The 15,959-nt window shown below is 36.6% G+C and overlaps 1 protein-coding gene across 13 annotated transcripts in view; it reads left to right on the top strand.

The window, feature by feature from the left end:
• The first annotated feature begins 164 nt into the window (after window positions 1-164).
• The window catches only part of LOC139970709 (kinesin light chain-like), a 76,232-nt gene continuing 60,437 nt past the window's right edge, over window positions 165-15,959 (top strand). For 8 of the 13 annotated variants that reach the window (XM_071976621.1, XM_071976630.1, XM_071976622.1 and 5 more), the window contains exons 1-2: window positions 165-315; window positions 14,984-15,118. In XM_071976621.1, coding sequence (XP_071832722.1) covers window positions 15,010-15,118 — 109 coding nt within the window. In that variant the 5' untranslated portion in view covers window positions 165-315; window positions 14,984-15,009. Of the gene's footprint in view, window positions 316-8,781; window positions 9,146-14,983; window positions 15,119-15,959 lie in introns of those variants that run through there. The other 5 variants (XM_071976627.1, XM_071976626.1, XM_071976624.1 and 2 more) reach the window with 3 other exon arrangements.

Below are 15,959 nucleotides of genomic sequence, written 5' to 3'. Positions count from 1 at the left end.
ATGGTCAAGGTTTATCAGCTGATATACTTGGATTTTCGGTCAAGTCAGTGTTATCGACGTCTACACCAGGTATATCGTTTGAAACCAGGTTTATTTGATAACAGGTTTATACCCACTACTGTCTTCGATATCACACACCTCTCCTCTTGAGATGTTTCCAGCTGAAAGGATCCTCCGCCCTCTATTTCGTGTACCATCGATCACATCATAATATACAGTCAGATCTGGTGATCAACAGTGTTAGTAATCATCAAAATGAATTCTACATTACCAAATAGATTTCCATCTATACGATCATAAGGAGGAGAAATCCTTGTAAGTAACAGTAAAAACGCCGTTTCCCATATTTCGTTTTCTGTGAACATTAGGCTTATATGATATCACGACGATACCGATATCCTGAATTTTGTGTAATGCTGGTTATGAACTGTTAGACCTATGCTGGGGCTGGTCTAGTATTAATGCATATAGGTCTGTAGCTACAGTAACTGCATACGTTAGCAATGGCTACTCCCGACCTAGGCCTAAGTTGAATATGTTGGCAAAATAATAATTGCTGTAACGTAGGCTAGTCTTAAAATATGAACTACATGCTACAATTTATTTGCATGTTACCTTCAAAATGATTTGTAAATTGCCAACAGTAGCAGTAGCGTATGAATCATTTTTGTCATAGAGTAGGGCTACTGTAGGTGGTGAAAATCTGCAGTAAAAGGTCCAGATTAAGGTAGAGAAGGCCTTAGCCTTTGCACAGTGTTTAAGCCTAACAAGTTAATGATAAGCCTAGTCCTAATTTTGTTCTCATTAAGCCTAACGTTTGGCCTAATTGTTAGATACTTTTCACCATTAGAGGTGAGAAACAAATTCTTGGTATCACAAACTGTTGCAGCACTAAAGTGCAGTGAATCTAGGTGAAATAGTATCAAGAAAGGTAAATTCAATTGTTTTGCAGCTAGTCCTAATTTTGTTCTCATTAAGCCTAACGTTTGGCCTAATTGTTAGATACTATTCACCATTAGAGGTGAGAAACAAATTCTTGGTATCACAAACTGTTGCAGCACTAAAGTGCAGTGAATCTAGGTGAAATAGTATCAAGAAAGGTAAATTCAATTGCTTTGCAGCACATAATGATATGCCAGACCAAAGGTGCTCCCAACATTGTCACACTGTATTCATGAAAGGAAAGGCCAGAAGAAATCATAATAACCTCTTCATATCAAACTCGATCAGCATGTTTGGTGTCCAGATTTACTTAAGTATTGAAAGTCAAGTCTGCCTTGCTAATTATGCCAGCACTTGCTAACATGTACTGTAATCTGTAGTCATTTTATTTGTCTGATTAGCAAAGCTTGAGTGGAATTTGTTACTTTTGTTAGATCTAGTCAACAAATGGAAGAACAGGGCAAAACAATGGGAGACCATTAAATTCCTGTGGCTATAATAGCACTCGAAACAAGTGGAAAGGATACACTGTCAGGTCTATTGAACTACATATGATATGCTGATGACTTTGAAGCTCCAATGGAAAGTTAAAACATTTATGAGATGAAGAATGTCATTACATGAAATGTATGCAAGAAGCTGTCGACAATAGTTCAACAAAACTCTGTATTCATGTAACACAATACTGCTTCCAGAGGTTTGATTTCTGAAAACAATACTTTTACTGTGTAGAGATTGTGGTCAGTCTACCATGTATGATTATGTACAAATAAATGCTTCTGTTAGGAGATTGTGTCACATTTTCGTCACAAAATGTACAACGCCATGGACATAAGTACAACCACAGCCACAATGCTTTTGGTAGAATCTTTCATGAAGAAAGGTAATAATCACATTCCTGTGAATTTACAAGTTTAAAGATGAACGATAGTGATTTTTCAGCATGGACGAAAAAATACGATTTTATTCAAGAGTATTCTAGTTGGTTTCCATATTACACATGTGAAAATTCAAGTCAATCCGATGTTGGGAAAGGCTTAAAAAAAATTCCTAAACTCGTTGATTTTTTAAACAAAAATTGGGCTTTTCGCGAACAGCGATATGATGATCACGTGATCTACAGTGACATGTGACGTCATTATGATGATAACAAAGTGAGCTCGTCGTAGTGTACTTCAGCAGTGTGCACTTAGTGTGTAAGTTTAGTTGCAACCTACTCTATATTGGACTCGACAAACAACCTAAACCAGAGAGGAGATTTGATACTCTGTGTGAGATATTTAACGGTCTTATTTGAATAAGTTGTTATTGTTCCTGCTTTTTCTTGTCGTTTTAGTGAAGCCGACTGCCCCAATGTAAATTACGGAATAATCGGTCATAGAGCCAACTTGGGCCAAATTGAAATTTGCGTGTGGCAAGGTCACTAACGTAAAAAAAGGTTGAAAGATTGATGCTTTTATGCCGCATTATTTATATATATCCCGATAAATGCAACAGTAACTGTTGCAACTGGAAGACATGTCAGACGTGAACAACCTAATGACTATGTGAGGAGAGAATCCACGTGCAAATTTCAATTGGGGCATGGACGTCGCTTAGGCAGAGCAGAGATGTGTTCATACCCTCCAAACCACTTTAAATGTAATACGAATAGGAAATGTGTGTATGCTCGAGCGAAACAAAACATCGTGTAAGTATTACTTACGGTAGCGCACACTGTCACTTATGTTTGCACAGTGTGAAAGTACCGTTTGTGGACCTACGTGAAGTTGGGCTAGAATACGATTCCTCCTGAAGCCCAAACCACGAGGCATGCATGTGAATAAACGCAATAGGCATTGCATGTAGTGAGAAAATTGTTCGAGCTAGACTAACTACTCGATTGAGTTCAAATGCGGTTGTATTTCAAGCTCAATGAAACCTTTCTGTTGGATTTAATGACGCACGGAACAAGGAACGTTTATGTCTTACAGTAGGCCTAGTGCATAAAAGCGAGTCTACTTTGTTTAGAACTTTGGATTTTCTTTCGGATGTTATACTAAACTACGTTTGAGACTATCATCTCTATTGTTATTGTGCCAGTTTGACTGGTAAGTGAGCACATTCATACATCACTCTGTATAAAACCCGCCAAAAACGTGATCTTGAGATTTATGTTACTTTGGGTCAGCTTGCGAGTTACCTCTTCAGATATTGGGAAATCGTTGCGAAATTGCTGCAAATTTTGTAAAAAAAACTTGTAAACACGTGGTGAAGAAATCAAGAAACAACATGATATTCATTAGCTATTTATGTCTTGAACATTACGCCGGAAAATAACAGTTATGCTGACACGAAATGCACGCACAGCTCCGTACTGAACAGTTCACAACAGAAAAGATCATCACAGTGACGTCATTCACTGACCTGAGGGCTGTTCAAGGTCGCTGCAGTGTTTGCAAATTCCTAAATTATGGAGACGAAAAAAAGATGTTTTAATTCCCTTTTTTATAACTTTCCGGTGTGCTATTTGGAAAATTAAAAAATATGTTGCTTGGTAACATATAAACTACATTATATATGAAAATGAGAGATTTTTTTTCTGTCACTATCGTTCTACTTTAAATTTTGTCAAATCTGGTCTACTTTTAGTTCTGCAGTTATGTTCACTCTAAATTTGCATGCTGGTTGCAATAGTTCAGTGGATACCTACAAGCAGCTAGTACATGTGTGTTAGCCATGATGTTCGATGCAGAGGGTTTCCTTTATTTGAATGCGAAACTTTTATATGAAATAACATATGTACAGCTTGCTTGCGGAGAGCCTGTAATGGTAGCATTTGAAACTACATTGCTTAAAATGACAACATAGCAGGGACGAAATGTTCACGGACAGACTTGGTGTTCACTTTGGGATCATGGGCATCAGGAAGTGAATGAGAAAAAATCCTAGATGGAGAAACAGGGATTTATGGGAAGTTGTCAGGGAAATACACACAAAGCTTTATACATTGTGACAATACAGATTGCCATTCGGATAGCTGTTACTTAAAGGCTCTGAAATACATTAACAAAGCTAAATAACTCACCACAAAATGTAATAAAAACAATGACTCAAAACAAGCATTCTACCTCCAAAATGAAATAGAGATTGAACAGGACATTATTCAAATCCCTGGTCCTTGCAACCCTCGCTCTCAGTTTACAGTAAGCTACCCGTATTCTGTGCTCCCCTCCCCAAATGTTACTTTTCTTATTGCTGTGCTTCATCCTCCTTCCCCACTTCCAAATATTTGGCAATGGCACTGCAAGATGCACAAAATTTACAAACCACAAGTATTACTTTTAGTCAGGTAGAATAATTCAATGTTGCATAAGGAAATTATAGAGATGTGCATCTATACAAATACTGTACCGAAGAGATCCCCAAGAAAGTTTAAAAAAGAAAGTTGCAGATAGGAATCTCCATGATATAATGTTCCAAATATTTGGACCAGTGAGACTTATACAGTACTAAGTCGTTGTACGGCGCAGTGACAAGGCAGGTAGAAATTGAAAACCGATGAATACCAGACCTCATTGTATCCTCTGCATGGCTGTATACGATGTACATAAGTTTTATATGCTGTGTGACTTCCATTACCCATCTGTGGCACAATTAGTCCTTGCAATTTAAAGGAATACCTTGCCTTTCGACTACATGCTACTAAACACATGTAGAGTTTACTGCACTCTACATGGTAATCAACCACCTTTGTAATCAACCACCTTTGTATCAACCACCAATACCTTGCCATAATATCACTGAGTAAATTCTGTGCAGCCAACATTTACCACCGAAGACGAAATGTACCTTCAAAGGCCTATTTAGTCTAGTTTTTGTTCCTTATCTCAGTACCTGTCCAAGACTGCTGTTACCCTTTTCCGAAATTTCTACTTGGGCTGTGTGATTTTATTGTATTTTGTTCAAGAATTTAAAGTAATTAATAGCAACTGGAACTTACAAAGGTCCTCAAGCTGGTTTTTACCCTACAGGTGCAATTAATGAGCCCAGTGCCCACCTCAGCTAGATGCAATACAAGTCATATTTAGATACGTTGAAGCTCAGAACTGAACAGCTGTGTTTTTACACACTTAGCATACGTTGTGCAGTGAAGTCTGAAAAACCTTCATATTTGAAGTTAACCCTAACGATTGGAAACTTCTTCGGAGAGATGATGCAAAATGATGTATTGATGTTCAATAAAATTTATTTCATTTCAAAAAGGCCCTGTTGTATCCATTTATAATGACTTTCAATTTGTTGTGTGCATACATGGACAACACATTGGAAACTGCTTCCTTCAATTTTCCCAGCTAAAAGAAATTAGTTTACAGCTTTACAGAGGTGGAACAGTTTAGTCATCGATGTTGTCAGATAGGCAACATATTCAGGTAGTGGATGAGAAGTTAATAGTTCCTCGGTCCACTAACAAACTAACTGAAATATTTGCCAAAGTGGTTTTCTGCAAAAAAGGCAATTCTATTGCATGTCAGACACATAACTGACAACTTTGTGACCTCAGTTTCTCAATGTAGAGAGTGAGGTCAACTGAACTTTATTAGCTTGGACAAGGGTTGCCTAGTGTACATTAAAGTACCACAAGACAGAACATTGTTCCTTCTCAAAAAAAAAAAAAATAGAAAAGAAAAGAAGCTGTTTAGATGTAAACCAGAAATTTTCCCATGTTTGGTGCCAAGGATAGCCCTGCAACAAATCGGAATAAACTTTCCCATTTACGTAAAAATCCTATTCTTTAGCTAAAGTGCTATATAACGTGACCACTACAACTACAAAATTTTGAAAGATTTGTTACTAAATAAGCAAACAAATTTGTTACAAATGCAAATTTGTTTTGAAATAAATTAGCTGTCTGTACACTTTTTGCAATTCTTTGATGCTTTTTGTTTGAGTCAATTAGATCATGCTGTTCGCAATGTGTGTTATGAATGGAAGTTTTCGACATATTTCAGGGCAAATGTTTAATGGTCGTCCAAGAAGAAATGTCTGTTTCGACGAGGGACATTAGGGTTGAGGCTTGTCTGGCGAACGACTAATGTTAGCATCAAGCTCAGATGGCATTGTAAATATTAACCTTAAAAAGGGATAAATCGGTATCATCTCCATTACATTGAAGATACTTTACTGAAGTAAAATAGAAGTAGTGGTAGGACCAGCCGACCATGTTCCACTTGAAGTGGACTTTTACTTGACCAAAGCTGCTGTTCTATTCACAAAACCTACACATCTTTCCTGCACTGTACATCTTGGCCATTCTTTGTTGTTTGCTACATTTTTTCAGACAACCAAATTTGCCTTTCACTTTGCCAAAAAGTAAGTCCTGGTTGTCCAAGGTACAACCATAAAACAATCCTTAAAAATGTTCCTGTATTCTGTTTACACCAGAGTCTGAGTGGCACTGTGTATGTTGGAATAACCCAAGTGTTTTCCAGATTACAATTCCTAACTTCCAGTGTATGGAGGGACCATTAATGTTATGTCTGAGGTCTGAATATATGTGTTTACATACTGTACATTGTTATCAGAATGTACTTGTGCAGTGTATATGTAAAGTATGTATGTAAGTGTCAATGGCCTCACCCTAGTCTTTTGTTGCATACAACTGTACAGTATATTTGGTGAGATTTGCTTTTATATATAATGGAAAACCAAAGAAGAAAACTATGGAGGAATGAAGAAAAGATTCCAGGGTAGGAACTGTCATTATTTGTACAGAGTTCCCTCAAATTTTCAAGTTCAAAATCTTTTGTTTGTTGTTTCATGTGGAAAATGATTTTGATGTGGAACGTACTGTACAATGTGTGTGTTCTGGAACGAGTTACACCTCAGGGATGCTCTTGTACATGGCATGCTAATTAATATCGCCTAACTTTGTCGAGCATGACTTTGCCAGGACTGATGATACAGTGTCGAGTACCAATGTTATTTGCAGCCTAACAGTACTAGTTTCTGGAAGTGTATTTACATGAGAAGGTTAGAAAGTCAAAGAAAGAGGTACTGAACTTGGCAATATATTAGCTTCTAATAAATGCCACCTAACTATGAAAGAAAATGTATGCAAAATATCAATGTAAAGATATATTAAAATTTGATGTCTCTTTGTTGTTACTCTACATTTAGAATCACTTAAGTATATATCCATAGAGGGTAAACAATTTTGTAAATTCTGTAGCAAAACTAGATATATATCTCTCACACAATAGAGTCCAAACTGAACTTAGCAAGCTCGAACCAGTCACGTTTATGTGTTTCTGTGCAGTAGTGTAGCCTGCAGTTCATACTTTATGACCTTATCATTATTCTGATATGTAATATGTTCCCATGTAACACAAATTTTCACACCTTGGAAGATCAATAGCATGCCTCACTATTAGTCAGCAGTAGTAGCCACTGTAATGATGTCACAACACATGGATTTGAGCATAGACAGCTGCCTTGAATAGTCACTTAGTCCATTACACTGACAAATCCCGGACACATTCTCACTCCAAATCAAAGTTGACGACAGGTTTCTTCTTGGCATTTAACTTGCAGTATGAAACAACAATCATAATTTACCTGAGTAATAAATGTAACTTTCGATGTTGCATTTTGAATGTAAGAAAAGATCATGAAACCATAATGTTTGGACGTTCTAACATTACTGTCAGTTTTTCCATCTGATTTTGGTCATAATGAAGCATAATCAGATTTATCTGCGGGTACTCACACATCATGCCTGATGTGACATCCCTGAACACAAACAGTGATCACCCTTTGTAAATACCGTGCCTTTAAAACAGCACTTTGTGTTGATTTTTCGTATTTTTCAGATATTTAATATTGTAGCCATAATACCTTAGGTCATTCAAATTCTGAAGCAGAAATCAGTGTTTAAAAATTGGACCTTGTTCAATTGGCTGGTAGTGTTTGATATACATCAAAACTTCCTGAGGCAACCAAAAATATTTAGCCTCAAATACAATCATGAATATCGCTAAACGAAGAGTTTTGTTTTTGGTGAAAATCTATAGGACCTGGGAGAAGTTCTCATTATCAATATTCAGTAGGCGTGATGAGAAATGAGAAAAGTTTTAGGCGAATAACACACAGACTTGTACACTTTGTACAGGTCTGTGAAGGTAAACAAACAGTCCTACGCTGGACTGACCCTTTTGACAGGAAGTGAAATTATAATCTGATTATATCAACTCAATGCATTCAGTCGGAAGATTTGATAGCACCCTTCCCATAGCCCTGATTGTGTACATACTTGAGTTAATGCAATATATGAATACGGTTTTGGAATCCTCATAACATGTTTTGATTCAGTTGTCAAATACACATCACTCTGTCTGGTGTCTGTTTTGTTTCACCCACAGACTATTTTCCATCCTCTAGCCTCTTTAAAAAATTGGTCTTATTGGATTAGGGAATTCAAGCATTCACTGTCATTTGTCCATTTTTGTGACGACATTCGCTTCACATCCCTTATTGCCCTTCTTCTCGTGTCCTCCCTCTCTTCTTGATGAATAATACCTCTGCCGCGTGAGATTCTTCCATCCTCATCTGCTAAATTTTCCACATTATGTCAGAATTTTTTTAGGATGTCTCGTCTTGCGTCATGACCTAGCTGCTGTCTCAAAGACGACGTTCACTGTGCCAAACTCATCTGAGTCTTGTTCGTCCCATTTATGATAATTCTGTCGCGGAATGTTTAGAAACTAAAGGGAGCCCCCAGTGTAGGGCCTCTCGTTGCCTTTCTCCTAGCATTATTCAAGGTGTGGCTAAGAGCAATGGCGTAGTCGACCAATAAAACTCTCCCTTCATTTCATTAAGTGTGCAGAGAACAGACTCACATACACACAGAGAGTCAATGTAGCTTTCCTTTAATGAGATGTTGCTCTGTGCTGTCATCTCTTGTGGGTTAGCACGTAGACATCTTGTATATAACGTAGACAACAAACGTAGAGCTTTTCATCCATTTCTCCATTTAGTGTATATATGTCGTCTTTCAACAAAATTGTTAGGAACTGAGGAGAAATTCTTTTTTCAAGAGAAATACATAGGTTTTGTCATCTTGTCATGGATATATAGAAGTTTACTGAGAAGAATGTCCTGTAGTTGAAATTAGTCGCTTCATTTTGCAGCAACAGACCGTCTTCCACACATTTTCGTCATAAAGGTAAGTTCAACTAAGCTTATGTTACTGTGTCAGTTGGTTTGACTACTAGTTCTGGTGACTTTATTTTAATAGGAGTGCATTTTGGATATGAATTGTTGATTGTAGTTTGTGTTCCAGTACACTGTTATGCTATGGTTGTATGAATGTGTAGGACGGTCTGATATTACTGATTGTAGTGTCCAGTGTTATGGGTAACACAGAGGGTGGTCTTGTGACATGCTGGATAGTAACAAACACCAGAATAATCACAGCGAGTCGTAAATTATGAAATCTGGTCCTTTCTGGAACACTTGAAAGGCGTGAAAGGTAAATATGTTGAACGATCTTTGTCCTCTGTGAAGATATTGTTTCTGTGATGAACTAGCGACTACCCAAAAAAGGTGCAAAGTAGTTTTGTTTGTGAGATAAATCACATTTCTTCTCAAGTCATGTCAGAAGGCTCTGACATTTTGTCCTTTGTATGATGTCATAAGTGCACCTGGAGGGGGAATTGTTTGGGGTCTTTCATTTTCCTTTGTTGTTCTGTTCATATTTTCATTGTTAATGTAGGCAGTATTACTTTATTAAAAATTAATAAAAATGTTAAATGTTCTAGTATACATATGGTGATGTTATGTCACTTTAAATCTGTTCATGTCATCTGTCCTTTACGCTTTGACAGAGCATAGGCCATGGTTATTAACTTTGCTCCCCCTTCTACCCCCCCACGCCCTTCGGTCTACTCTAGAGCCAATGAATAATTCAGTGTTCTAATTTTGTTTAGCAGTTTTGAAGGCTCTGAATTTAAATACTACGGTTCCTGTATAAAAAAAACAACGCTATACATCTTTGCACTTGAATAGCAATTAGACCATTTTGCATAGCAGTGTGACACCGGATAAATTATGCCCTGAGAGTGTTTTGATAAAACGGTTCAGAAATAACTCATCTGAACTCTGGTCCGTTGCATACAACTGGCCGGAACTTGCCATTCTACTGTACGGTACTACCCAAAGTGTATACGCATATTTTTTTCTGGACAATTCGTGATCCTTAGACCTGCCAAATGTTTATCGTCATTCAACCTGCATTTTTGCTACATTTTCACCTTTCTTGTGTTTCTGCTGTTCCTCTGATGTTTCCTGAGTTGTCCCCATAGTTGGGATTATTTCTCCTCGGACTGTGATATTTTGACAGAATCTGTATGTTTTAAGTAGCTCATTGCAGTGGAGGCTTCATGGTTTTACCCATTTCATACTCTGTACATGATCATGGTACTAAAGGTAAACAGGATAATCTCTTTGAGTATATGGATGCAGTCCCAGTAGAAACAGAAAGGGTTGTTACATTATGTCATATCGTGCAATGTTATCTCCAAAACAGGATATGTAATGAAGCATCCAAACATGAGAAGAGAAACCTAAAGTGAGGACTTTTCCTGTCATGTAACTCTATGTATAGTTTTACATACATACTGTATAGTACTACTGTGTGTACATGTTCATGTATGGGGATTACAGTCAATAGTACTACAAAACACTTGCTTTCATTCACTACCATTGATTGACCCTGAGGCTTACAATGGTGTACACAAGTATTAAGTAGCACAGTTTATAGGCAATCTGACACAGTAATTATGGTAATTAACTGTGGAGCAATCAAATTCACCTAATGAACATCTGCTGTGTTTTCTATCTAATTCTAACAAATGTTTGTTGAAGCCTGATTTCATTGTGCTTTAAAATGCTACTACTCACAGTGTGGTCTGTACTGTTTATTAAGTAACACAAGTGTAATGCATGGTCTTAGTGGCTCAGTATAACACTGCTGCAATGAAGCAAATACTAATGAATAGAAGAAAGTAACCTGCAAAACAGTCTCTGTAGGGAGTGTAAGTCTGTAATTTCACTGATTGTCTGTAAATTCACATATTAAGATATACATGTGCAAAGACAATGTTCGCAAGCTAGTTCTGGTTCGGCGTAAATGAGAAAGTTACCATGGAAGTAAAAAAGACCACGGTGTGTTAAAGCAGCCAATATTAAAAATAGGTTACTTAGTTTTGTAGCACTTTGATGTTCATCAACCTAGTAGAGTATTGATCAGATATCATTGCAATGGATGAAAGTATTGAAGACGTACAAGTACTGACTTATTTTGGATTACATAATTAATTAGTGAGTAATAAAAGGCTTAGATTATGGCAAAAATTCCAGAACATTGTATTTGTGTTATAGATTCATAAAGTAAGTTTGTGCAATGGAACTCTCGATTCAAGTATACAAGAAGAAGTTGCGTAGGTCTCGGAACTAAATTGTGATTGAGTTTACAGCAGAATACTGCATGTACTGTGAGCTTCATTGGCACACTTGATGATCATATGATGTACTGGTATGGGAATGCTGTTGGAAGTTAGATGCACTTGGTTCTATAAATGTAAAATGTTTAAAAAAGAAAGAAAACCAGCAGAGTTACCTGGGCAACGTTTCAATAGTTTTGTATTTTAAGGGGAAAGTTGACGAGAACATAATAGTCAGTAAACATGTTAATAATATTTCTTCAAATTATTGCCCAGGATTCATGAGTGTCTGAGTTTCTTAGTTACAAATTATTAAGAATTTCAGAAACATGTAAGACTTGTCATAGGCCTAACTTCCAGTGTATGGCCACAAAACAAAGTTAATAAACAAATGTATAACTATAATAAATATATATATATATATATATATATATATATATATATATATATATATATATATATATAGTAATATAGTTATATTTATATTATATATATATTTATTAAACCTATTGAAATATCCCTTTAAAACCAGACTGCTTGTACCCAAAACTGTTATACTGCTTTCAAAGTTTCTTCCGAGTACAGACGTACATAGATGAGTTACTTCCTTCTTCTCTTCCTCCTCATACTTTACGGTCTTGTTAGAGCTCTATATTTCTTGGTATTCTGCTGAGTGTCTATATATATACACAACTGACGTCATTGTCAGACATCTGAGCTCGGAACTACCTAAGCAGCCTCACAGTTTAGACACAAAACATTACTTTGGCCTTGCAGCAGCGAATTTGTTTCCAGATTTCTCTGATATTGTGAAATCTCAAGAAAAACTCTCTTTTGCCTGTGTCTCTGTTTATTATGACTTGCCTTTTTTTCCATTTGATATTGATCACTGGTGTTGTTAGGTTTGAAATCACCAAGATGTTTTTTCATTCTTAATAAGCAATGAATCATTGTTGTCATTCAGAAGTATCTCTCAGCATGCTCTCACAGAGTCTGTTAGATGATTCATGGGTTTTACATTAGTGTTATTAAGTATGATAATGGTAGCTCTCATCCAAACAAGATTTCCATCTTTGAACTTAGTCCATTTATGCTTTTTATAATGCTTCCTCCTTAAAAGAAACCCTTTTATCAGAATTCACTGACATAAGTTATTGTATACCTGCGTGTGTGCTTGTGTAAATTGTAAAAATCTTCAGTACCTTTTTTTTATGTCCTGGAGGCATTAAATTAATGAAATTTGGCAAGTACTGTTTGGGTGGAAACTGGGGTGTCATGAAAGCAAATAAGCAGAATCAGAAATGTGCTTGTTACTGTATGATGTGATCTTTGACTACATGGTAAACTTTGCCATGGTATGGTATGTATGTAGATGCTATATATTATGTGTCTTGGTTTCCTTTGATAAATTGAAGGGTACTTTTCACAGTACATCATTCACATCTTTCTTCCATAATACTCATCAAACATTTGCCAATCTTTGGTTAAAGGAGAGGAGGATTTTGGGAGCTGTCAGAAACAGTCAGTGTTTTAAGACTTAAAGTAGGGTGGAAGGGAAATATACCTCTTAGAATCTGATACCTGTAATGACGATTATGTTTTTTTTATGAAATATTAGTTAACACAGTTATTAAAAACTTCACTGTTCAAGATCTGTATCATAGTTTATAGTTAACAGGTTCATGTCATCAAGGGTTTGTCTATACTGCTAACATTGAAGTTAGTCATCACCTCCAGCCTTGATACCTTCATGATTGATTCTGGGAAAGAATGGCTCCGTCCTGACAATTCTGTGGGAGATCTGACATAATTTATTGTGAAGTTAGCCAGTGATTTCACAAAGTAGTCTCTCTCTTTACTGTGCCTTAAGTATTACTTCTTACCTAAAAGTCATTGTATGTTGCCAGAATATGCAGGGTATAGCATTGCCAAACTTTTCAGCGATTGTGTGCTGCTTACACTAGTTTTGATTGGTGGAGTCCTGTGTCCAATGACTGCGAAAAAGTACCGTAAAAGCGAAATATTACACATTCATACAACGTAAGTGCACAAGTACCTACTGGACAAAGACAAATGAGTTGAAATAACCAGTTCCTCATGGACAGTCACTGTCGCCAGTGCACAGTTAAAATTTCAAAATCACATGCTTTTTTTTTCCCCCTCTTTCTGTTAAAATTTCATTTGTTTCATTTTCATTGTCAGTTTGCAAATATCTTTTCAGAGTACAGTATCAAAATTATTCACAAATTTGTTAGGATTCAACAAACAGTCATTTGAGATGATGTGGTTTGCCTGGGGAAAGGAATTGTGTACAGTAGCTCCTTGTAGGTCATTGTGTATAGATACTATCTTAATCTACATTGATGCTGTGATAAGGTACTTCAACTGCACCATTGTAATTAGATGAGATTTGCAATCTTTTCTTTTTTAATCTCTTTATCTGATCACAAATTTGTGTGTTGTGTTTCTGCTCTAGCATAGCGTATCGTTTATGAAGGTACAAATCAATAGCAGCCAAGTCAAAGATCAAGTAGTGTGTTCTTAGCACTGTTTAGAGCTCTATACTATAAATGCAAAGAATACACAAAAGAAAAAATAGCTTTTTTTTAATTAAGGGACATTAACCTCTTGCAATGAAACTGGAATACCCCCCTCCCCCCTGGGCACATGGCAGACATTTGCATGTATAAAAAGATATTTTGTTTTTGTTGTTATTAGTACCCAAGATTAACATACATTGCATTTCACACTAAAAATTTGTGCAATAAAGCTTAGGTTTTTATGATGTGACCTTGGAGAGGCAATTGTCTGTATCCCATCTGTTTACTTCCTGTCCCCTTTACATACACACTCCGATCTACCCTAGCTATCCTATAGACAACTCTATACTGTATGTATTGGAGACCCATCTGTTTACTTCCAGTCACCTTAACATACCGCATACACACTCCGGTCTACCCTAGCTATCCTATAGACAACTCTATACTGTGTGTATCGGAGACCCATCTATTTAATTCCTGTGTCCTATACATACTGGATACACACTGGGATCTATCCTAGCCTATAGACAACTCTATACTGTATGTATTGGAGACCCATCTATTTACCCCTGTCTCCTATACATACCGCGTACGCACTCCGATCTACCCTAGTGAGCCTTCAGCTACTGTATCCTAGCCTATAGACAACTCTATACTATATGTATTGGAGACCCATCTATTTACTTCCTATCTCCTTTACATACTGCGTACACTCTGCGATCTACCTTAGCTAGCCTATAGACAACTCTATACTGTGTGTATCGGAGACCCATCTATTTACTTCCTGTCTCCTATACCGTGTACACACTCCTATCTACCCTAGCTAGCCTATAGACAACTCTATACTGTATGTATCGGAGACAAGTAAGTATCGTCATCTGTAAGTACCCAAACCAGAAAGATTTGGGGTGTCTGTATGAACCTTACAAGTGACATCCCAGTCTTAGCTTATAAGGTCCATGGTTGCTTGATGATTGAGGAATTTTAACAACAGTGGTGGTCATACTTGTTTCTTTGCAGAATAAAACTGATTTGCTTACCAAGTCATGAGGCACACAAACGGTACCATGTCCAGTTCAAACTCTTCGGGGGGTGCAGCTCCGCAAGCCATGTCTCAGGATGAAATCGTAGGAGGAACCAAGGAGGTTATCAAAGGTACAGTATTTGCTCTTCTCATTTTGTTGTTGAAACATTTCCTGACAATGTCTTATTGTTTGAAATAATCAATATTTTGAATTTCAGATTTAATTCAACTTTAAGGGATCATGCAAGAGATTCCTTAATTTGTTTTTAAAATGTGGTACACCTGTGGCCTTAGGAGTCAGGTCTCCATCCTTATTCAATATAATACAATGAATACTGCTAGAGAAGAAACCTAAAAAATGTGGAGTAGCGATTCCACTCCCAAACAGAAGTCATGACTCTGACTTAGTGTTGAATTACTTGCCCAAGACTAATATGCTGTTTGCCAATAGGCAGAAATGGTGACATAAAAACACTGCAAGAACTTGTATTATCATATCGCATCTGGTACATTCTAAAATGAAAGTGCCTTACCAAGGAAATAGTCTCAATTGAACAACTAGTATTTATATCTTTCAGATTTTGTAGCATTTCTTGTGAAGCAGGTTTTTTGAGTTGATTGTGATCCATTTTATGATTCCCTTCAATGCTATAATCATATAAGGATGAACGACATGATCTTGATTAGTCAAAGTTTCGTTTTGGAATGTCGATGTAAATTGTCAAAAAATTCCCAAGTGTCTTTTACTTGCGATTGCAACTGATATGAAAAAGTTTCTTCGAAAACAAAATGTTGAGAATCTTGTCACATTCACCAGTTACTTGTTCATAAAGCTTTTGTCTGACAATAAACCAAATCTATGATGGTGACAGAGTTTGACCAGTTGGAAACTTATTGAATGTAAAACTTGTTTGATCTGGTAAAGTTTCTAAACCAAATATGAAAAAAGCATCACAAAGACTCCTTTCGCTT

This window comes from Apostichopus japonicus, chromosome 8 (assembly GCF_037975245.1).
Source record: "Apostichopus japonicus isolate 1M-3 chromosome 8, ASM3797524v1, whole genome shotgun sequence".
Lineage (NCBI taxonomy): Eukaryota > Metazoa > Echinodermata > Holothuroidea > Aspidochirotida > Stichopodidae > Apostichopus > Apostichopus japonicus.
The sequence above is the reverse complement of the archived record's forward strand: the minus strand, read 5'-3'. Positions and strand labels throughout refer to the sequence as shown.